The sequence below is a fragment of the Suncus etruscus genome, chromosome 12, assembly GCF_024139225.1.
Source record: "Suncus etruscus isolate mSunEtr1 chromosome 12, mSunEtr1.pri.cur, whole genome shotgun sequence".
NCBI lineage: Eukaryota > Metazoa > Chordata > Mammalia > Eulipotyphla > Soricidae > Suncus > Suncus etruscus.
In genome coordinates this window covers 54,716,252-54,741,357 of record NC_064859.1, presented here as the reverse complement: position 1 = coordinate 54,741,357, position 25,106 = coordinate 54,716,252, and the positions used below count along the sequence as shown (strand labels likewise).

The window sequence follows — 25,106 nt, the reverse complement described above, 5'->3', positions numbered from 1 at the left end:
CAGAACCATATTTAAGCCCTGAGCACCTGATGTGATCCTTTCCCCCAAAACATTTATTCCTGGGAACAATCCAAATTTCCATCAATTAGAGAATGCTTTGAAATTGGGGCACAGAAGGAAAATTGCCCTCTACATCCTGGCACTTTTTCTCTGGATGCAAATTCAGGTGCAAATAACCGTTCCTGTGCTTTCAGGTGAGTTGGTGTCAGTCAGTGCCCCAGTGCAGTTGCAGAGCAAATTGGTCCTTGTCATCAGGAGCAGAATAAACCTTGGCATCAGATAAAATCTGTTGGATGTACCTTCATCTTCGTGTGATCATTTTTCTCAAGCTTCTGACCTAGTGGAAAAAAAAGACAGAATGCTTGCTGTGCGCCTCTCTCTAGACGTGCTCTGGTCCTCTCTTTGCCAGCTGAGAGCTCTGCAGCATTTTTGTGTCTACGGAGGGGTGGAGGAGAGCTGGAGGGACTGGACCCAAAGAAGCGTCCGCCGAATGTGGGTCGAAAGGCTCTGTCTGCAGAAACTGGGCAGGCGGCTGGAGCTACCCCTGATCCTTCCGGGAACCCCAAGTTCCCCGTAAAGTGTGTGGCGGCATCCCGGGAGATTTGGGGGCTCGCGCCACGGAATCCTGCGGCGGTCAGAGGCGCGTGGGCCTTTCTTCATTTGCCGCGCGGGGGCACTGCAGTCTCTCCGTCCGCGGCGCGCTGCTGGCGGTCCCCGAGGCTGGGCTGGCCGCCTTGCAAGATGTCTGGGCCGGGGACCCGTCTCTCCTGGCTGCTCTGCTGCGGCGCCCTCCTGGCTCCAGCCGCGGGGTACGTGATCGTCAGCTCGGTGTCCTGGGCCGTCACCAACGAGGTGGACGAGGACCTGGACAGCGCTTCCACCGAGGAGGCACTGCCCGCGCTGCTGGAAGACCCGGGCAGCATCTGGCAGCGGCGCTTCCCGGCCTCGGCACACAAGGAGGACGCGCACCTGCCCCCCCGGGCCAGCGCCGCCCGCGCCCGGCCGCGCTCCGCGCCCCCAGGGATGTTCTCCTATGCGCGCGACAGCGCTCCCCGACCGCGCCCGGGTACCGCGCGCTCCCTGGCCCATGCCAGCTCCTGGGGCTGCCTTGCCACCGTCTCTGCGCTCCACCAGGTGAGTGGCCCCGAGGCGAGCGGGGGCCTGAGGGGTCCCGCGATTAGGAATTGGGGGTTCTGGGAGCGCCCCGCGCTTGGAGGCTTGGGGAGCGGACGTGCGCGGATCGGGGGCCTCAGAGCTGAGGCTGCGAACCTAACGGGACCAAGCGGTGCCTTGGAGCCAGCAAGTGGTGGTGCGCTAGGGAGGGAAGATAGTCGGGCTTCTCGAACCCGCGGTGCTGACGGCTCGGACCCGACTGAGCAGCTGTCACTGATGGGACCGAGCAGACAAGCACCGACGGGACCAAGTGGACGCCCGCTTCCAGACACAGACGGCGGCACCAAGCAGACACGCACGCTCAGACACAGACGGTGCAGGCAGGACAGAGCAAAGGATAGATGGATCGAAGCAGACGCCCAGCGCCTGGCCACAGAAGAGGCCCCAAATAGTTAAATTAATTTTCCGTTCGCTAGCTACATCCCACATTGCAACGTCTGGAGAAATATGTCACTAGGCTTTGGTAGGTGGACATTTTTACTTAAAAACAAAACAAAACAATTCCAGGTGCTGAACTGATAGTACAGAGGTAGGGTCCTTGGCTTGCACGCTGATGGCTATCCCCCACTCCATATGGTCCCCCAAGTACACCCAGGAGTAATCCTTGAGCACAGTCAGGAGTAAGTTCTGAGCAGAGAGCCAAGAATAAGCCCTGAGCACTGCCAGTGTGGCCTAAAAATTCAATTCCAGAGTTTTTCTTTGAAGACTTTTATTAGGCAACATGCATAAAATAGTGGTAGCTACAGTTTTACCTTCAGTCCAGGTTTAGCTCACTTGTTAGACCTAATTCTACCTTGAGCTGAAAGAAGGATGTGACACCCCTGTCATTTAACCTCAGCTTATTTCATGATTACTTTAATTAATGTTGCAAGTCAGCCCCTGAAGAGGTTGACTGATGGAGGGATGGAGGATGAGGTCTTTCCCCTCCAGCGCGGAGCTCGCGTCCGCAACCCTGTCTAGCCGACAATTCTGAGGTGAAACGGCGGGTAAACAGCACGCAGACAGTCAGGCTTGTGGAAATATTAGCTTTATTCAGTGGACAAGACTGAAGTCCAAAGACCCAGCATAAGTTCCAGCCAAAAGCCTCTCGCCTTCCACAGACCCTTGTTTTTATCCCCCAGAATCAGGTACCACCCAATGGTGGGATCAGATACCACCCAATGGTGGAAGCAGAATCAGGTACCACCCTAGGGTGGGGGCAGAATGTCAGGTCACAACCTAGGGTAGGGCACAATCACCGATCAGGTAGGGTCAGTAACATAATAATCCCCTAAAATATTTACATACACAACAATTAATAGTCTATGATTATAATTATTCAATGAAATATTTCTATTTGTTTAAACATATAATTAACCTATAAAATATATGTATGTTACAGAATATGGATGGGAGGGCCATAGTGGCAGGAGCCAGCAAGGCTCCAGGCCTTGGCCAGGGCTGTGAACTCTGTTTCCTTGCCTTTGAAATTAAGTGTGGACGGGGTTACTGTAATGGTCCCTTTGGACTCCTGACATCTTTGAATCACTCTATTCTGGCTGTGGCAATGCTTTTTAACCCCTTTGGCATTAGAGTTGCAGCCTGCTGGATACCAGCCCAATCAAGTGTAAAATCACCCCACTCACTGTATCTCCAACCCCAAGTGAACGAGTCTAAAGCAGGGTGGTGCATAAAATAATCCAGACCAGGCTGAAGTTAAACACATGTAGTCTGACAATCTTCTACCTCATATATCTTGCAAGCTGCCTGCCAGAACTGTTTTTATTGAGTACAGAAACCACCCCCAGGTGGAACAGTAAGGACATAGTAAGGGCAGATAGCTCATGCTATCCTGACCTTGTCCCACTCAGATTTACATATACAACCATATTTGTTTTGGGTGAAACCACGTTGTAAACAGATACAAAGAAACCAGGGGTGATCTTCTTTTTTGGGTAAAATAAGTTGTAACCTAAGATGCATGTAGTTTTTCATTCCTATCTCATGCAGCTAATGATATACAAAGCATAGAGTTCAGGTTGAACTTGGTTTAAAGGTCATATAATTTCTAGTCGTTAGTGTCTAGTGCTACTATTACCAAAGATAATTTGTCATCTTACAGAAACTTCCCATTCCAATATTGACTTTTAGCCTGAAGTCAAAAGATTACCCAAAGTCAACAAATTCAGAGAGTACATGTGCTTGCTCTGTGTGCAAAGTGCCACTCTGGGCAGCTCATGGCAAGCTGGGAAAGAGACTATACACACCTGTGTGCCCACTTTGGAGAATTCTGATTGTGGTCCTGTGAAACTCAGCGCACTGTGCACATCGTGTCTTCCTTTCTCATCACAGTTTTGCACACTGCAGTCAGACAGCCCCTTGACTTCTGAGCCCAGTGCTGCCGAGGAACTCTGGAGGTGGGCTGGGAGGGGCTTTGAGGAGGTTGGGGTGTTGGGCCTAGCAGGATTTGGGAAACCTGAGACCTATTTTTGTCTGTTGGGGGTGTCTCACACAGGCTCTGTGGGTGATCATATTCAGAAACTGGGCATAGCATCTTACCCATCATCAAGAGGGCAAGATGCCTACTTCCATAAGCTGCCGATTTAAGGAAATCTTGATCACTGTGAAAAATGTGGCTAATCAATGAGCAGGGGGTATAGCCTTCAAAGACACAATGTTCAGAGTCTCCAGGGGCTGGGTAAACTATTAGAGTGAAGACTGCAGCTCCCTCTCAAAGCTGGCAAACACTTCAGAGAGCCAGTGAAGGTTGGGGTTGAGGGGTCTTAGGGGCAATTTGTGGGAAAAGTTTGACATCCTCCCCACACTCCTTGACAAATGCCATTGCTGCTCTCCCAAATGACCTTAAACCAAAGAAGTGTGTTTGTTGCTGAAGCATAGCTTCAGGGACACGCCCTCACCACACCTTTGAAAGAGAATGCCATGGGGATGCTCATCCCTGGAAATTCCACTGTCAGCAGTACCCCCTGTTGTCCTAATAGTGATTTCAGGGTCCCCTCCCAGTGGTCAGTTTCCTGGTCTGAGACAACCTAAGTTCCCTGACTAAGGCAAATTATAACCCTGCTTTGAAAACACATTTTTTTGTCTTTTTTTTTTTTTATGGATTAGATGCCAGGACTGCCTTTTGGGAGTTGCCTGTCTGTGAGTGATGGTCCCTTGAACAACAGCACTGGTGTTCCTTTCTTCTACGTGACACTCAAGGACCCTGCAGTGGCTGACTTGATGAAGAGCCCCGTAGCTTCACTGCTACTGCCAGAATCAGAAGGAGAATTCTGCAGGTAAACAAGGGTGTCCACACAAGCCTCTGCTAAGAGCAGATATTCTGGGGGCTGGGTCTTCTCTGCTGAGCAGGGCAGGACAGGGGTGGGTATGACTTTCTCCAGGCTCCAGGACACACAATGACATCTTTACTAACATAAAATATAGTTTATATATATATATGTAGGTATCTAGATAGATGCTATAGAAAACATAGATATATGCACATAACTCTTGGAAAGACATAGAATTCTTCCACTACCATGCTTTATAATTTGGCTATAATTAGCCTTCAGAAACTTCAGTTCCCTCACACGGTTGTTGAGAGTGGGGGGAATATTTGTCAAGTATCTCATGCAGTATTCGATGAGCCCATGGCAGCTCTTAGGAGAATGGGCAGGGGAACAAGAGAAAGTGATAAAGAAAAAAAGCAGTGGTTTGACTTTATTGCACTCTACAGATGAATCTGTTCTTCAAGTTTGTTTGTTTATTTATTTATTTATTTATTTATTTATTTATTGGTTTTTTCGGTCATACCCGGCAGTGCTCAGGGGTCATTTTTGGCTCTATGCTCAGAAATCATTCCTGACAGGTTCAAGGGACCATATGGGATGCTGGGATTCGAACCACCATTCTTCTGCATGCAAGGCAAATGCCTTACCTTCATGCTATCTCTCAGGCCCTGTTCTTCAAGTTTATTTCTATATGCCCTATCCAAGACATGATTAGTGAGGACTGAGTCCTGTAATTTCTTATAGGAAATAGTGTGAAAGGAAAGACTGAAGGTAGAGAGATAGTAAAGGTTTAAGGACCTTGCATTCATGTGGCTGACACAGGTTTGATCCTTAGCACCACAGATTATCTCCTGAGAACCACCAACAGTAAAAAATCACCTGAGAACCACCAGTGACCCCAAAACAAGAAAATACATTTAATCACAAGTGGAACATTGATTCATGCATCTTTGTTTGGATTTAAAACTGTAGAACTTGAGATCAGATACTGCTGATAACTGTGGGATGTCTGCCCAGGTGTGTGTGTGGGGGGGGATGGGGGAACATGTGAGAAGCACCCTCTAGGATCCTAGGTACACCTAACCTTGTCAGTCCCTGAGCTCCTGGAAATCACCTGTAAAATGCCATGACAACTTAGGGATACAGATAAGGCATATTTCAGTTTCAGAAGCTGATTATCTTTACTACCAGGCATGAAAGCTCTGTTAGCAGATAAATATATTTGCTCCCAGTATGTGGGACCATATAATCAAAGCAACATGCAGGGCTGGTGAGATGTTACAGTGGGTAGAGTGCTTGCCTTGAAAGTCACCAATCTGGGGTCCTCTGGGACCCCAACAGGAGTGATGTCTGTGTACAGACCCAGCAGTAAACCCTGAACACTGCTTGGTCTGCTTTCCCTCACAAACAAAACAAAAGCAACAAGACACTGAAAAACCAGCCTGAGGGAGCCTCCATTGTTCTATTATTTTCCTTTGGAATGTTGGGTGTGGTTGAAGACATGCCAGGGCTTCAGTCTCCTTATCCTGTGATGACAGAAACCAGGAAAAGGAAGGGCTTCTTCTCATAGGCTGGAGTCTCCTGTTCTTGGCTAGTTGAGCAGCTGCCACTAGAAGTACATCTGTTCTCAGGACTGAAATTATAACAGAGGTATATTGTGGATTTACTGAGCTAGATCTCCAAAGAATGCCTGCTCTGGGCACCCACAGAACAGGGCAGTGAGTGAAATTGAAGCCACATTTGACTTGGGGCTTGTGAGGGGACTTATCTGCAGACACCTTTCAGGTCCTTTTTAGGCATGAACTAAGAACTAGGAGCAAAGAGAAGCACAGTCTAGAACAGGCTCCCTCAGAGGATTCAGACTGCCCAGGGTCAGATGCGACCTGTCTGGACCAGACATGAAGAGAGCACTCTTCAAGGGGGATTTTCCACTGGGCAACTCAGGTTCAGTGATGACAGCCACACCCATCTCTACCCCTGAGACATGAGAGGAGACAGGAGCTCCTTCCCTCCTGGTCCTACTGTGTAGATCTCTTGTGAAACTATTTCTCAGAATTGTGACCTTCCCACAAATGCTAACAACACTACTGAGTGCAGTAAATATCCCCAAAGCATGCTTCATCCAGTTTTATTGCTTCACAGGAACCTTTTATGCCCAAACCTCAGTGGGAGATATACATCCAAGCTCAGATGTAACTTTTGTCTCCAGTCTTGTGGAGCACAAAAATATAAGCTAGAGCCATATTGTCTGCATCAGCCAGGCAGTTGCCAGCACCAAGTAACATTTGTTCAGATCCAAGAGCATCCTGCATTGGCCCCTTTTTGGACTCTTGTGTTCCCTCTTTGTCAACTTGAATGCATTCATAGTCAAAGGAATCATCCCTAATCCAAATCAGATGTGAACATTTCCTTGCTTAAAGTCTTCCATCCAGAGAAATGAAAATCCTTACTGAGGCCAGCAAGATGGTGTTCAGGTACTACTCTGTGGGTGGGAGCTGGTGCTCAAGTGTAGAAAGGTGAAGAAGGTAGGCCCAGGACTCACTGTCCAAACAGGTACCTGGAAAGCTAATATAGGAGATAGTAATACAGTGCCCTTTGCTGGCTGACTTAGTGTTGAATTTATGCACTAGTTAGAGAAAGATGAGAGTTTGAACTTGAAGGCTTGTTCTTATCAGAGCCAATGTATTTGGCATGTATTTCTAAAATTGGAGCATATAATTGAAAAAACTAAAGGTAGAGAGATGGGTGAGTTCTGCAAATGAAGAGATTTCTGGGACCCGAACCAGCCTGAAAGCAAGAAGGTTTTGGAAATACAAGACCCAACTGAGGAGCCTGGAAAACCTTTGAGATCAGATACTGGAGAGAAGTTTGGGGAAATTGTAAAAAAAGATAAAGTAAATTTATAGAGACCAAGGCACACATTTCTCTAACCTGGGGTTACTAGCATCACTACTTGAGTTATATAGTCTTGGAACATTTTTCAAGTCTGAGTATTCACCAGCAATTCTGCTGGAAATATGAACACATTCTTTGTTTGCTCTAGTCTGGAGAAATCTGTCTTCTTTCTGAGTACAAACTCTCTCTCCCACCCCAATTTTATTTCCTTGCTGAAATTATTTTCTGTGAGGACACACAATGAACTGGAGGAAAAAAAACAGGTTTGGTTTTCCTTTACTTGAGCTCATGGCTCCTGAAGGACCTGGGTGGTGGGAACTATCTCTAACCCTGTGAAGATCAGCCCAGTCTAGTGGCTGCCAGGTGGAGCTTCTCAGTAGGTGTAGGGTATGTAGTACTTGGTCCTGACATTCTTGGGCACTTCCCAGTTAGCCAGATGGATAAAGAAGTAAGCAATAGACTCCTCTCTCAAGGCTACCAGTATTCTCTTCACACTTCATATAAGTACATTACACTGTAATTTATGCTTTGGGCATAATTCTGTCTACATCTCAAAGATCTTTCAGTTTTCTTAGATGAAGCCTATTTTCAAGGTCTTCATGACTTTTGGTGTAGTTTGATTTCCAGGCAGTGTCTTTCTCAGACCAGGAGATAATATAATGGTTAGAGTGTTTGCCTTGCACACATCTGACCTGGATTTTATCCCTGGTACTCTGAGCTCACCAAGAGTGATCCCTGAGTGCAGAGATAGTGCATCACCAGGTGTGGCCCAAAAACCAAACCAAAACAAAACAAAAAAGACATCCTTTCAGCTATCTTTTTAGCTCCATATATTCCAGATTTTAATTGGATTATTAATATAAGGTTGAAACTAAAGTTATATGGGTAAAGTTATATGGGTAATGTATTTTTGAATCTCAGGAAGCTTAATGATGAAGAGATATGCAGCTACTCTAATTTCTTTAAATGAAACTGAGCAAGGCAATAGGTTGAGAATAGTAAAAAGAATAAATATCCTGTCTTTTTTTGGGGGGGGGGTTGGGGGACACACTCAGTGATGCTCAGTGGTTACTCCTGGCTATGTACTCAGAAATCGCTTCTGGCTTGGGGGATCATATGGGACACTGGGGATTGAACCCAGGTCCATCCTGGGTCAGCAGCATGCAAGGCAAATGCCCTATTGCTGTGTTGTTGCTCTGGTTCCTATCCTGCCATATTTTATCAAATTATAAGGGAGTATCTAAAAGTATCTAATTGACTGTAAAATTTGGCCTGGCATAATATATCTTATCTAGTTATGAGGTTTCCCAAAACTTTTCATTTTTCTCTGCTGCCTGAATAGTCCCTAAAATGTCAAATTGAATTTACTCAGTTAAATTGGTCAATTTCCTGGATTATAAAATCTTACTGGAGAAGTGTTAAGTTGGTATGTAACCAATTATTTAAGAAAAGTTTTAGAATGGAAAGAAGTAGCTTGCCCATGCAGCATAGTATGCCATTGAGGCACTGCAGAGGGAAGGGAGGCAATCTGAGGGTTCCAAGAGTTTTAAAGACACACTAAGGAGAAGACTACATCTAAGTTACTATGGGAATGTTGCTCAGTACCACAAATTTAGAGTAATGTAATAACATGACTGCTCAAGACAGGTCAGGGTCACAAGGGCTAATCATAGTCTGCCCTTGCCTGGTACAAGACCAGAACTGCTTATAGGACCAAGCTCATAGTTTGAAGAGAGTGTAGGGTGACAATGCTTCTTTGAGGGAATAAGGATGTGGATTAGTCTTAGATGCACTTTCTAGGTTTCCAAAGAAGGTCTATAAAGACCTGTGACTTGACCCATATCATATATATATATATATATATATATATATATATATATATATATATATATATATATAAATATATATATATATATATATATATATATATATATATATATATGGAATCAAGATAACCTCTGGGAAACAGAGAGGTTTCATTTCATTCAAATGTGACTTGCCTAATTACTGTTGGCTTATTTAAAGTCAGTTTCATTCAATTATTTTGTTTATTCCTTGGTGAAGTGTTTCCTTCATTTAATTAATTAGATGAATTAGGGATGTAAATCTATTTTCTAATTCAGGTTAATTTGACAATTTGAGAATAACATTACTATTTAATAAATAGATCTACCAGCAGTTTAAGTCCCTTTTCTTCAAACCTCTTTGCTCAGGATACACGTCAAGATGCTCTGAGAGTAAATGAATCTGCTCAGACTGCCTGAGATCCAGTTATATGGAAACTTAATAAATATAGAATGGCAAAAAGAGATCACTCATGAAATTTTTCTTGCATTGAAGCCTCTTTCCTTCCAGATTGTGCTGACTTAAGGGTGATTGTTTTAAAATTTGTATCTTCTAAACAAGCCTAGAGAAAGCTGGGAATCAGGGAAAACTCTTCTTCTTTTTTTTTTTTTTTTTTGTGGTTTTTGGGTCACACCTGGCAGTGCTCAGGGGTTATTCCTGGCTCCATGCTCAGAAATTGCTCCTGGCAGGCACGGGGGACCATATGGGACGCTGGGATTCGAACAGATGACCTCCTGCATGAAAGGCAAACGCCTTACCTCCATGCTATCTCTCCAGCCCCAGGGAAAACTCTTCTATTGAATGACATGCTGTTCATTGTCATTGGATCAATTTTCATTTTAAAAATCTGGAAATCCATGGGTGGGAAAAGAGTTTTATCAGATACTTTTCATGAAAAGACCACGATTTAGTGGATAGTTTAGAAAAGTGCCAGGTTTTTAGGTAAACATAGTTGATTTTCAAGAAAGGAAAGACCTCACATAAAAGGTTTTTAAATCAAAGACTGGCTTGGCAGCCACCAGGGATCATTCTCCTCGACAATATTCTAGGCTGAAGTTGTTCCTTTCCAGATGACCATCAGCCATCCTTGTCAGAGCTCTCCAGTCACTCAGGTCCACTGTGGTTTCATATCAGAGGAGTTGCTAAATTGCTAGCAAAGAAACGCGATTCTAAGGGTGGCAGACCATGAATGACTGAAGCCCATGGGTATACAGAACACACAGTGGAGGCCTTCAGGAGAGCTATGCACGAGTTGGACTTAATTTGGAGGGATGTATTTGCAGGAGCAACTCCACACCAAAGAAGCATGCTTCAAAATAGGCACTGCTTCCACAACGGACTATGAGATCATGGATTTGGCTTAGAAATCATTCCTATCCTGGCCAATGAGTTGCTTCTGCATTTAATAGGCACTTGGTCCAGAGAAGAAACTCCTATGGTAAAACAGAGTAACTCAGGGGAGGGTGTTGTGGTGACTGAGTGGATCTGGACTTAGTTCCTCTGTGTGGTTGGGCCCATAAGATTGATTATAAAATGAACATAGGAATTTCAGGTACTTATGGTGACAGTTTTTTTTTTCTCCAAGCTATCTAATAAGGAGTTTCTGGGGCCCCTCTATGTCCAGAATGACCTTGTCCCTTCAAGCCCGCCGGCTGTGTGTCCCACAATGTCCATGATGCATAGTGCCTGGGGCTCTTCTGATCTGCACTTGAGTTCTTTATTTTATCTTATTTTGGTTTTTGGGTCACACCTGGCAGTGCTCAGGGGTTAATCCTCACTCTGTGCTCAGAAATCATGCCTGGCAGGCCAGGGGGACCATATGGGATGCCTGGATTCGAATCACCTTCTGTCCTGTCCTGGATTGACTGCAGGCAATGCTACCTTAACCACTGTGCTACCTCTTAGGCTTCTTGCACTTGTAGCCTATTTCACTCTATTGGGATCTATGCTTTTGGTCACTTTGACTGTCCTTTGTTCTCCAGCTTCAAGTGTGAGAGTCTGTCTGGACGCAGGTGAGAGGTCAAAGAGGAAGTGATGTGCCCCTTTTTAGTGTTTGTTATCTCTGCCTCTAGCCTTTCCCACCATCTCTGACTGACTACACTTCATTTAAGTGAGATTTAAAATGGCGATTTGCATAGACTCAGTTATCTGGCTTCTCTGTCTCTGTCTGTCTCTCTGTCTGTCTGTCTCTCTGTCTTTCTGTCTCTGTCTTACTGTCTCTGTCTCTGTCTGTCAATATCCCCCCCCCCCCTCCACTTCCTCTGTGTCACTGGTAAGGTTGTTTTGCCGTTACACCATTGAGAAGGAAGCCTCATATGCTAAGACCAGAACAGTGGAGAGACACGGGTCTGGAAGCAAACGCCAACCCAGGAAATAATCCACACACACTGAAGGGGAGGTAAGTGGGTTCAGGAATTCCAACACTCAAGCCTTCCTTTTCTAAGAAGCAGTGGAGAAAAGACAGAAATGCAAGAGAGTGTTTTCCTGAGACCCAGGATTTTTATTAGGAAGAACCAGAGCATAGCCTGGGTTGGAGACCAAGTGCTTCATTCAAAGATGTTTCTAACCAGTAACAAGGTGCTTTCTGAGTTGAGTGGCACCCACTTAATCCAACACATCATGAGTCCAGGAGAAATCCTTAGCACAAACATATAAATTAGTGTTACTGGGCTTGATCACAAATCTGAGTAGAAAATAAAGAGCCCAGAAATATAAATGTTTCTTAATCTCTCTTCCTTCCCACCCATCTTTCTTTTGGGGGGTGGGTTACCTAGCAGTGCTCATGAATTACATCTATGCTCAGGAATCACTCCTAATAGGCTTAGGGCAAGATATGGAGTGCCAGGATTAAATCTGCCTTGGACATGTGCAAGGCAAGTGCCCTATCCATTGTGTTATCACTCTGCCCCCCTCCATCTTTTTAACTCTTATTCTAAAAACAAAAGATACTGTTGAATGCTAGATGAGCAGCTCAGCTCAGATGAATGCCAAATGCCATTTCTGATGTTTCTTTCTCCTAGATTGTATGGAGGTTATTCTATTCAATCATTCTCTGCAGGAGCTCTATCAGTGAGTACCAGAATAAGTAGGTACTACTAGCAGTTTGCTTGCAAATAGCCAAGATTCTAACAGCCATATGCTTATTGTTTGCCCACCTGAGATGTGATGTGCATTTCAAACTATAGGGTCCAACCACAATCAGATAAAGAAGCTGAATTCAATTTCTTAGCACTGAATTTTATTCATTTCCCTTGAAGGCAATGTACAGATTTTCTAAGCAAATTGCTGTCTGTATTTGTGTTCCCTTTCTTTTTTTTGCCTATACACTTCTGTAATCAGAAAGCTAAGAGTGACACGAGTAAAGTTTTATTGATTGATTTATTGCTTTTTGGGCCACAGGTAGTACTTAGGGTTTATTCCTGGCTCTTTTATTAAGGATCACTTCTGGCAGGTTCTAGAGACCATTGGGATGCCAGGGATCAAATTTGGGCCAGTCATTGGCAAGACAAATACTCTTTATACTGTACTATCATTCCAGCCCATAGGCTGATGTATGCCTCCTTGTTGAAGATTGAATCCTAGCCTCCTGCATGACAGGAAGGGATACTCATCACTATACTAATGAAGATGGCTTGAGTCAATTTTTTTTTATTATTTAAACACCAGGGTTACAGGTATTTTTACACCCCACAAATAAAGTTGTTCATGATTGAGTTACACTCATACATTGCTCAACAACCTTCACACAACAACCTTCATCAGTGCACATTTCCATCACCAATGTCAACAGTTTCTCTCTCACCCTTCCTGACACCCTCTTCCTTCCTACCTACCCTTCCTAGCCTGCCTTCCGGGTAGCATTTTACTTCTTATTCTTTCTCTCTTTTCCTCTCTCTCTCTCTTCTTTTATGACACTGTAGTTTGCACTACTGTTGTTGAAGGGGTGCCATGCATGTCACTTTATACCCTTCAGGACTCAGTTCTTATCCAGAATGACCCAGAGTGATCAGTTCCAACTATAACTTTCAAAGTAGAGTTGCTTTTTATTTATTTATATTTTTAGTTTTTGGCCACACCCACTGGAGCTTACTCCTGACTCTGCACTCAGAAAGCATTCCTGGCAGGCTCGGGGGACAGTATGGGATGCTGGAGATTGAATCTGAGTTTGACGCTTGCAAGGCAAATGCCCTATCTGCTGTGCTATCATTCTAGCCCCTAGAGCCACTTTTGTTTTTGTTTTTGTTTTTGGGCCATGCCCGGCAGTGTTCAGGAGTTACTCCTGGCTCTGTGCTCAGAAATCGCTCCTGGCAGGCATGGGGGACCATATAGGATGCTGGGATTTGAACCACCATCCGTCTTGTATCTGCTGTATGCAAGGCAAATGGCCTACTACTGTGCTATCTCTATGGCCCACCTAGAATCGCTTTTTAAAGAGCAGTCTAGGAAGTTTGCAGAGAGAAAGCTCCAGGGGCAGGTTTCTGTGTCTTCTATTCATTTCTCTGAGCAGCCCCATAGAAGCCTGCAATCACTTCTTTCACCCTTTTTGCATTTCAGCTCCATATTTTCTCCCCTGATTCCCAGAGGATTCATTTCATGATTCCACAAGTTTGGTTCTTTTGTGGGCCTTGTTTGTTTTGGTTTTAAGACCAAGTCAGTAATATTCAAGGCTACTCCCTGCCTTGTTTGCAGGCCATGTTTCTGGGTGATGCTTAGGGGACCATTCAGTACTGGGGATTGAACCCGGCCCTCTCAATGCAAAGCAAATGCTCAGCCCATTGAACTATATATAAGTATATATATACACACATAATATGTATATTACATATTATATATGTAGTAAATACTATATATCATACTATATATAGGCCATGGTTCTTGTTCTTTGTCTCTCTTCTTGTTTCCTTTCCTGTATCTTCCAATTAATTACCTAATTGTATCTAATATACAAATATATACTCATTTATTGGATATGATTCTAACTTGAACTGAAATGACATAGATAAATGATGGGAATGTAGTATCTATCCATGAAAGCTTTTAAGTTAAATGAATGTTATAGCTCTGTTTATAAAAACAAAAAACCAAATAACACTGGCAAGCATTTGCCTACTCTGGACATCTCATTATTAAATAATCCTTTCACCATGAGATATAGTTACAAAGTTGTTCATGATTGAGTTTCAGTCATGCAATAGTCAACACCTCTCCCTTCACCAGCTCATTTCCCACCACCAATGCCCCCAATTTCCTCCTGCTTTTTCCCTAACATCCTCTCTGCTAGCCTCTAAGGCAGACATTTTTCTTTTTTCTATCTGTTTCTCTCTCTCTCTCTCTCTCTCTCTCTCTCTCTCTCTCTCTCTGTCCTCTCTCTCTCAATCTTTCATTTTATTTTCCTTTTAGACACTGTGTTTTGCAATATTGTTACGGAAAGGGTATCATGTGCATCACTTTACCTCATTTTAGCACCCAGTTCTGGTCTAGAGAGATCATTTTCAACTCTTGTTCCAGTGGTCCTTTTTCTGCCCTAACCATACTCCCTAAGCTTTATGGAAAGCTTTTTCTCATGTACCAGTTTTCCTGGCCCTTGTTTCAATTGTCTTTGGATATTATTACCAGGCTATCTTTATTTTTTATCCCACATCTGAGTACAATGATTCTATGTCTTTCCCTGACTCGTTTCGCTCAGCATAATACTTTTCATATCCATCCATGTATAAGCAAACTTCATGACTTAATTTTTCATAACAGCTATGTAGTATTCCATTCTTTAGATGTACTACAATTAATTTATTTGTTCTTGAATACTTGTGGTTTTTTCCCCCCAGATTCTGGCTATTATGAATAGTGTGATGATGAACATAGTACTGCAGATGCTCTTTTTTTCCTGCATTGTGTTTTGGACCTTTAGTGTATATTCATAAGAATAGATTGCTGGATATTATAGAAGCTCAATTTCAAGTTTTATTTTTTGAGGAATGTTCATTTGTTTTCAAAAAGGTTGGACTAGTCTACATTCCCACCAGTAATGAATGAGAGCCCCTTTGTCCCTGCATTCATGCCAACACTGGTTGTACTTATTCTTTTTGGTGTATGTCAGTTTTTGTGGCTAAAATAATATCTCATTGTTGCTTTGATTTGTGTCTCCCTGATGATTAATGATGTGAAGCACTTTTCATATGTCTTTTTTCCATCTATATTTCTTCTTTGAGGATGTTTCTTTCATCTTCTCTCCATATTTTGATGGGGTCAGGAAATGTTTTCTTGTTAAGTTCTAGCAGTATGTTATATATCTTAGATATTAACCCCTTGTCAGTGAACAGTTTTTCCCAAACCATAAGAAGCTTTTGTGTCTTGGTCATAATTTTCTTTGAGGCGCAGAGACTTCCTTGTTTAATATAGTCCTTTGCTTATCTTTGCTTCCACTTTAGTTTAAGGTGTTTCATTCATGAAGATGCCTTTAGCTTTATTATCATGGGGAGTTCTTTCTATATTTTCCTCTATATACCTTATAATATCATGGTTTTTAATCTAGTTTGATTTGACTTTTGTGTACTGCATAGTATTAAAAAGATGCCAGAGTTCATTTTTTTGCATGTAGATTTTATAGCGCCTATTGTTGAAGAGCCTTTTCCTGTTCTATATCATCTTTCTTGCACCTTTATCAATGATTAATTGATCTGAGTATTTGTCTCAGGATATGTAGTTTATTCCATTGATTTGAGGATTTGCCTTTATTCTAATATCATTCTGCATTAATTATTACTATTATAGTAATTTTTTGAAGTTAGGAAAAGTGATACCTCCCATCTTCTTCTTCCCAAGGATTGTTGTAGCTATTCATGTAGATCTGTTACATGATAAATCTCAGAAGTGTTTGATCTACCTCTTTGAAATATATGATGAGTAATCTTATAGGAATGTTATAAAATCTGAGCAATGGAAGTACTGCCATTATAATGATGCTAATCTTTCCAATCCATTAGCAGCAATGTGTTTCTATTTCTTGTGTCCTGTTTATTTTTTTGAAGAAGCATTTCATAGTTTTCTTTATAAACTTAATTTTCTGAGACACAATTGTGAATGGAATTGTTTTTTTAAATATGTATTCTCTTTACTGTTTGTATATAGAAGAGCCATGGATTTTATTTATTTTGTATCCTGGCACTTTATTATACAAATCTATGGTTTCTAGAAAGTTTTTCTGTAGATGAAAATCTCATATTAATGGAAGTGTACATAATATATCATTTGTGACTGATTTTTTCACTAAATAAAATAATTAAAGCTCCATTATGTTGTAGCATGTATCAATACCACATTTCTTTTCTTTTCAGTTAAACACTAATGAATAAATATTCCACATTTTAATTATCATTAATTTATCTATTCATAATGGCTGAATACTTATTTTTCATGTTTTAGCTAATATTTATAATGCTGCTATGACTCGTTGTGTTCAAGTCTTTGTTTTTTAAAAATTTTTTTTATTTAAGCATGTGGTTACAGAAATGTTTGCGGTTGGGTTTCAGTCATCGAATGTAAACCACCAGTGTTACTTTCCCAACATCAATGTTCCATTTTACCCTCCTCCTGCCTGTCTTTGAGACAGGCATGGCATTCTTTTGTTTCTTTTTTTTTTTTTTTTTTTTTTTTTTTTAGATTATGGGCCACACTCGGTGACGCTCAGGGGTTACTTCTGGTTATGCACTCAGAAACCGCTCCTGGCTTGGGGGCCATATGGGATGCCAGGGATCAAACTGAGGTCTGTCCTGGGTCAGCTGCTTGCAAGGCAAACACCCTACAGCTGCGCCATTGTTCCATTCCCAAGACAGGCATTCTATTTCTCTTACTCTCTATCACTGTCATGATAGTTGTTAGTGTAGTTATTTCTCTAATTGCATTCACCACTCTTTGTGGTAAGCTTCATATTAAGGGCTGGTTCTTCCAGCGCTCATCTCTATTGTCTCTGGATATTATTATCATACTGTCTTTTTTTCTTTAATCCCACAGATGAGTGAGACTATTCTATGTCTATCTCTTTCCTCTGTCTCATATTCTAATTTTATGTTGAACTTTTTGAGTTTATTGAGCACTCTTAGACAATGGCCACACCAATGCATGCTCTTATTAGCAATATACAGTGGGTCTAGTCCATTCAGATCTTCAACAACACTTATTATTAAATGCTATTTCTCCCATAGCCATCCTACTGAGTAGGAAATGATATTTCAGTGTTTTATTTTCTATAATATATTTCGCTAATACACAGGCCATCTTTTCATGTATTGTTGGCTATTTGTATATCTTATTTGGAGACTTGACTATTCAAAACTTTTACCAATTTTTGATCTGGGTTATTGGGGTCTGTGTGTGTATTTCTCTCTTTGTGTGTGTGCGTGTATTTCTTTCTGCATGTGTTGCTTTGGGAACAAACCTGGCTGCACTGAGGGCTATTCCAGGTTATGTGCTCAGTAGTATCTCCTGGTGTTGCTGAGGAATTGTGCAGTGCCAGATATAATCCAGGTCTCCTGCCCACCGAGATTTTGCTAAACACTGAGATATTTCTCTGGCCTAAGAGTTGTCCTTTTATTATTGAGATTAGAAGATTTTATCTGACCTTTATAAGACATGTAATAACTGTTTCATAATACATTCTAACATATATATATATTTTATGATGAAAAGCAACACTCAATATACATACATTCCTTGATAAAAATTCTTTTTAGGTGGGATTTTTTTTCCATCAGAAAAATACTTTTTTAATATATTTTAAACACCTTGATTACATACATGATTGTGTTTAGGTTTCAGTCATGTAAAGAACACCACCCATCACCAGTGTAACATTCCCATCTCCAATATCCCAAATCTCCCTCCTCCCCACCCCACCCCTGCCTGTACTCTAGACAGGTTTTCTATTTCCCTCGTACATTCTCATTATTAGGATAGTTCACAATGTAGTTATTTCTCTAACTAAACTCATCCCTGTTTGTGGTGAGCTTCATGAGGTGAGCTGTAACTCTCAGCCCTCCTCTCTTTTGTGTCTGAAAATTATTATTGCAAGAATGTCTTTCATTTTTCAGAAAAATACTTAACTAAATTAACTTTCCTGAGATAATCCAGAAGTATACCCAGTTATTTCTGTGTAGTCATGGGAGGTCAAAGAGCTAATACAGGTGTAGCGACTGCCTACCTGGGACAGAGAGAGAGAGAGAGAGAGAGAGAGAGAGAGAGGGAGGGAGGGAGGGAGAGAGAGAGAGGGAGGGAGAGAGAGGGAGGGAGAGAGAGAGGAGAGAGAGGAGAGAGAGAGGAGAGAGAGAGCAGAGAGAGAGAGAAAGAGAGAGATTCATCAACTAGAAGTGGTAGCATCTCACCAATGTTTTATCTCTGCTTCTCCTCCCCTGTGAGCCAGCAGGTGCTGCTCTGGTACTATCCTGGACCCCCTCAAAAAAGGTCCAAGTTTTTTTCTTTTATACCCGGCATAACAAGTGGGTGTGTTCAGGTTCAACTGTCATTACAGTGGAATTTGGCACTTGCCTAAACAACTGTCTTCCAATGGCATTTGCTGCCATTTTAGCATTGAGAACATCAAGACAAAGGCAGGGAGAAAACACAGTAGACTGATGTGCAGGTATGGCATGCACAAACTCCATGGGCTGAACTCTGCACTGTAGAGTTCCTTGAGTACCTCTGGATGTAGCTTTAAAACAGAGAGAGAGAGAGAGAGAGAGAGAGAGAGAGAGAGAGAGAGAGAGAGAGAGAGAGAGAGAGAGAGAGAGAGAGAGAGAGAGGATTCAGAACTCCAAGAATCACTTAGTCGGAGAGCTCCTGGACTGCAGGCATGAGGCTAACCCACAAGCTAAGATCAAACTTGGAGGCTCAAATCTGACCCTTGGTCATAACATCAAAAATAACAAAGAGAAGGGAAGTAGGGGAAAAGGGAAAACTCAGTTTTAGGGAAACTAATGAAGATTATCAAGCTAGGCAGATATTAATTGGTGAATTTAGAAGTCAAATATATGTACTACAAATCTAAAGTAGTAGTTCTCATAGTTAAATACACTTTAATGATCCACAGATTTTTCTCTAAAATGTAGGTTCCATGTCCACATCTCTCTTTAGAGCCTGCTGGTGCACAGGAATTTGAATTTTATAAGCAAACCTGGTGATTTTCCTGGTCTTTCCCCACCTTAGTTAAGTGCTGCCCAGCAGAAGTTTTCCGAATTCAGCCTCACTTGTCTTTCTCCAATGGAAGCCAGTAGCCAGCTAGAGTTGAGGTGGATGCCAAGTGGCACCAGAGCATTCTAGGTACTTCCCCTCTCACCTGATCATCTTCTAGGGCCTGGGGTTCCCTTAAAGTTTCTCACCTGAGTGCTTGCTTCTGATTGAATGATACCTGGAACTATTTCCAATCAGACCATCCAAGCTCCCTGTGCTCCTCAGATCCTGGCTTGTCTACATCTGTCTGGATGACAGAGGTCAGAGCAGGATAGTGACTCCCAGCAGAAACCCTCAAGTGTACTTCTTTTCCCCCTTTCTGCTCTAAAACATAGTCAGCACAATTATCTTTAGTCTAATAAGTAACAAAAACATTTTTGGTGTGTCCATTGCTTCTCCTGCTTAGGGGTGTGCAACAGAGAGCTGAAAGGGGAAAACTGTTTTATTCATTTGAAAGAACAGAAGGAGGCTACAGGAAGAGCAGACGCGGAGGGTGGGAGCCCAAACAGGATTAGAACTGTCTAAAAATACCATAGAGGGCAACGTGTATGATTCTGCAGGTTAAATATTGTCTTATCCAGCTTACTGTTCTTTTCTATGTAGAAAAATGAAAGTACGGCTAGATAGTATATTTTAACTGAGAGGGGTCTTTAATCTCATGTTCAAGTGTTAGAGCTCACTGTGCCAATTAAAATGATAAATGAAAAGTAAGTGGAAACAAGCCTGTGTCTTTTTTTGAAGATTAGAGATTAAACACACAACCTTACACACATAAGGTATATATTCTACCACTGGGACACATTAATATATAAAAGGCTGTGCCTCAAAGACTGACCTATAAATCCATTCCTAGCATGCCTGAATGAATGCTCAAACAATATCACCTGAAGGAAAAGACTGCATATTTTCATTGCTAAATATAGCCTATGGTTTGCTTAATTCAATTCACATTTAACTTAATATATTATCTTCCCATCCTGTCTTTATAGAATGTGATAGTTTTCTCTCTTAAGTTTATTTGTAATTCAATTAATCAAAATAACTGGGTAGGGGGAAGAGGTGTTTGCCTTACAACTGACTCTGGTTCTATTCTTGGCACTGCATTGTGATCTACTGAGTGTTGCCAAAGATCACTGTGAAGTACCACAGAGCATGGCCTAAAAATCCAGAGAAAAACAAAGCAAAACATTTTTTTTGGTCAGAAATTTTCTTAACATTTCTTTTTCTTCTTTCTTCCTTCATATATTCCTTCCTTCCTCCCTTCTTTTCTTCCTCTTCTTTTTTTTTGGCGGGGGGCACACCTGGTGACACTCAGGGGTTATTCCTGGTTATGCGCTTAGAAATCTCTCCTGGCTTGGGGAACCATATGGGACGCTGGAACTCGAACTAAGGTCATCCTGGATCAGCCGTATGCAAGGCAAATGTCCTATCATTGTGCTACCACTCTGGTCCCTCTTTCCTTCCTTCTTTCCTTCCTTCTTTCCTTCCTTCTTTCCTTTCTTTCTTTCTTTCTTTCTTTCTTTCTTTTCTTTCTTTCTTTCTTTCTTTCTTTCTTTCTTTCTTTCTTTCTTTCTTTCTTTCTTTCTTTCTTTCTTTCTTTCTTTCTTTCTTTCTCTCTCTTTCCTTCTTTCTTTCTTTCTTTCTTTCTTTCTTTCTTTCTTTCTTTCTTTCTTTCTTTCTTTCTTTCTTTCTTTCTTTCTTTCTTTCTTTCTTTCTTTCTTTCTTTCTTTCTTTCTCTTTCTTTCTCTCTTTCATTCTTTCTTTCTCTTTCTTTCTCTTTCTTCTTTCCTTCCTTCCTTCCTTCCTTTCTTCCTTCCTCCCTCCCTCCCTCTCCATCCCTCCCTCTCTCTCCCTCTCTTTTCTTTCTTTCTTTCTTTCTTTCTTTCTTTCTTTCTTTCTTTCTTTCTTTCTTTCTTTCTTTCTTTCTTTCTTTCTTTCTTTCTTTCTTTCTTTCTTTCTCCTCCTTCCTTCCTTCCTTCCTTCCTTCCTTCCTTCCTTCCTTCCTTCCTTCTTTCTTTCTTTCTTTCTTTCTTTCTTTCTTTCTTTCTTTCTTTCTTTCTTTCTTTCTTTCTTTCTTTCTCTCTCTCTCTCTCTCTTTCTTTCTTTCTTTCTTTCTTTCTTTCTCTTTCTTTCTCTCTTTCATTCTTTCTTTCTCTCTTTCTTTCTTTCTCTTTCTTCTTTCCTTCCTTCCTTTCTTCCTTCCTCCCTCCCTCCCTCTCCATCCCTCCCTCTCTCTCCCTCTCTTTTCTTTCTTTCTTTCTTTCTTTCTTTCTTTCTTTCTTTCTTTCTTTCTTTCTTTCTTTCTTTCTTTCTTTCTTTCTTTCTTTCTTTCTTTCTTTCTTTCTTTCTTTCTTTCTTTCTTTCTTTCTTTCCTCCTTCCTTCCTTCCTTCCTTCCTTCCTTCCTTCCTTCCTTCCTTCCTTCTTTCTTTCTTTCTTTCTTTCTTTCTTTCTTTCTTTCTTTCTTTCTTTCTTTCTTTCTTTCTTTCTTTCTTTCTTTCTTTCTTTCTTTCTTTCTTTCTTTCTTTCTTTCTTTCTCTCTCTCTCTCTCTCTCTCTTTCTTTCTTTCTTTCTTTCTTTCTTTCTTTCTTTCTTTCTTTCTTTCTTTCTTTCTTTCTTTCTTTCTTTCTTTCTTTCTTCCTTTCTTTTCTCCTTTTTTCTTTTTTCTTTTTTTGTCACATCCAGTGGTGCTCAGTGTTGGCTCCCAGCTCTGTGCTCAGGGATCACTCTCAGTGGTGCTCAGGGGACCATATGTGATGCCAGGGATTGAATCTGGGTCAGCAGTGTACAAGGCGAGCACTGTTGAATTATTCAGCCCTTGAATGGGGCTTGATGGTGGTGGATGGTGATGGAGGGATGAGAGGCCTTTCTCCTCCAGCCCAGGACCATGTGTCTGTAATCTCCTCCAGCCAACAGGTCCGCAGCTTCAGAATAGCTGCGAGGAAATCAACAGACAGGTTTCAGGAGATATCATCTTTATTCAGCCCTAGCCAACATGTGTGGCCTATCATAAACTTTTACGCTAGATTCCTATTCAGCCCTGCATTGTACCTTGTCTCTCAGCCATCTTTCTTCCTGCTGCTTTCTCTCTTGCAGTATCCTCCCAAATCCTCTCTCCAAAATCCATCCCCCTTCCTGCCCCCTCAGGCAAACCTTTTGAGACCTCCCAAGACCCCTCCCAGAAATGGGCAGGTCTTACCCTAAGGTAGTTATGTGGAAGATGGGGGTGGGGTGATATTTCCCCCTCCATGAATATAAATGAAGGGTAGTAAACTTTTGTATTCCTGACTCCGCCTTTAGCCAAAGGCAGAACCTGATATTCCCATAGCAACGAAGTTTAAAGGACTTCTTTTTTTTCCTTTTTTTTGGAGGGGGGCTACACCTGTTTGATGCTCAGGGGTTACTCTTGGCTAAGGCTCAGAAATTGCCCCTAGCTTGGGGGGACCATATGGGACTAGGGGGGATCGAACTGCGGTCCTTCCTTGGTTAGAGCTTGCAAGGCAGACACCTTACCTCTAGTGCCACCTCTCCAGCTCCAGTTTAAAGGACTTCTACATGGACTAGGAACTTGGATTAAGTTCAGATACCTATTGATCATCATTACAGTTGCCCCCCACTGAACAGGGTGTGTATGCCTCTTCCTCCAAAGTAGGGGCCTAATTCACTGCCCCCAAAGATGGGCTTTCTGGTCAAGTTGGACATTAATGGAAAATTTGCTTCATCCGCCTGCTACACAGCCTTTCTAGCGTCTCTTTGAAGGATCTCTGTCTCCGGATTACAATTGGGCTTTCTGATTGCCCTGGGAGCTCTTCATCGCCTACTAGATCCTTGATCATTGAATTTAAGATACTCCATCTGCTCTTCCAAGGAAGAACTTACTTGGAATTCTTCATCTTGTACGTCATAGATCTATCATCTCTGGAGCTTGTAGTTGATTCATCGACACGTTTCTGGTTTTGGACACCCTGTGTTTAGGCTAGAAGTTTTTCTTTACTTTTCCCTGTGAATCGCTTATGCAAACAGTCACACTTTTCTTATTGATTAGTTGTTCCTTTTGTAATTATAACAGATTTTACTAACTTTTGTACATTATTATTGTTTCTTTACTAAAAAGGGAGAAATTGTTGGATATGGAAACATTTCCGTAAGATTATTCTTTGCCTGTTGTCCCACCTTGACCTTCAGGTGGGGGCGCTGTTGAGAGCCGAATAAATAGTTGAGGAGTGAGGTGTTCAGGGTCTTTTGGAAGAGTTTACTGGCTGGCTCCAGGTTTTTTTTTGGAGCTGGTAGTAGGCTGACAAAGGACTCTCTGGACTCAACCTTTTTACCCCTTTACCCTCCTGTCTGAGGATTATTTGCTGTGGATAAATATTACCAAGATCTCCCCCCACAAGGGGATAAGGGGATGGGAATCAATTTCTCATTCTGGGAGCTCTTTGAGGATACACCAATAATCAATAAAGGAGTAAACGGGACCCAACAAGTACTATCTGACAGATCTGTTGATACTTTGGAATTTAGAATAATAGTTATCACTGATAATTGATCACTATTATTATTAATAGTTATTTTCCTTGTAGAATTGGGGATGGGAGAGATAGGAAAAGAAGGTGTGATCGATAATGTCTTTCAGTGTATGCCTTATAGGTATGCTAACTGTGATGGTCTAATACTTTTTCCATCCCAAACAGTGTTCCAGATAACTTATATACCTCACCCATGAGACCTTTCCAGAGTCCTATGAGAAGCACTGATATTAGTCCTTTGACAGATGGGGAAACTGAATCATAGAGGAGGGGTTGCAATTTGTTGTGCAGTTCTAAAAGGACAAGTTTCAGTGCCAAGCAATTGGTATTTGAATCATGCCTTTTGCCATCACCTTTTTACTATCATCTATTCACAGAGACAATGGTCATCCTTGGCCTCCTTTCAGAGAAAACTAATGTGGTAGCTATAGAAACTACAGAGGCATAGAAGTAGATCGTAAGTGGTTTGCATACCTTTACCATAATATGTGTTAAACTGAAATGGAGGCAGAAATTACACTTGATTTAAATTCACTCATACAAGTATATGTGAATGACCTATTTGAATGTGGGAGGCATTTGGTCCCACACATTAATGAGTATTGAGCAATGAATCATGTTAAGTAATTCTGAGGATAATGGTAAAAGATGATCTTTGAGAGGAGAATCATTTAAGACACATTAAATTATATCCTCTTCTTTGTTTCTAAGTGCCAGGAACTAAACTCAGGACCTCTATACTGAAATATAGCTGCTACTAGAGGTTTTTTTTCTCAGACCCTGAAAATACTTCTAACACAGGCTGAGTGCTTAAGTCCTCTAGGATGCATTGGATGGTGAAAAACTCTCCTGAATAAACATGTCTCTATACTCCCCATTCTCTTCCCCATTCCATCCTTTCCAGTTCCAAATACTACCCATATGTGTCAGTGACTCTAAACTTCACCTAGTTTAAATCTTTATCTGAGTTTTATATTGGCTATATATATCAAAGACACTTTGAACTCAGTCTCTTCTATCTTCCTGAGAGGACTCTTATTCCTCAGCTCCCCATATGCTAGGCTGTTAGGAACTAACATTCAGTTGCCACCAAGGGCCCAGCCATACTCTCATATCAGTCAACAAGGGTCATCTGGTCTACCATCTCAAGTTCCCCAAATTAGTCACCTCTCTCTAGCC

The 25,106-nt window shown here is 41.9% G+C and overlaps 1 protein-coding gene across 1 annotated transcript in view; it reads left to right on the top strand.

Annotated features, from left to right (window-relative positions):
- Positions 1–426: 426 nt before the first annotated feature.
- CREG2 (cellular repressor of E1A stimulated genes 2) overlaps positions 427–25,106 on the top strand; it is a 45,234-nt gene continuing 20,554 nt past the window's right edge. Inside the window, exons 1-2 of the mRNA XM_049784949.1 lie at positions 427–1,134; positions 4,279–4,448. Coding sequence (XP_049640906.1) covers positions 742–1,134; positions 4,279–4,448 — 563 coding nt within the window. The 5' untranslated portion in view covers positions 427–741. The remainder of the gene's footprint in view (positions 1,135–4,278; positions 4,449–25,106) is intronic.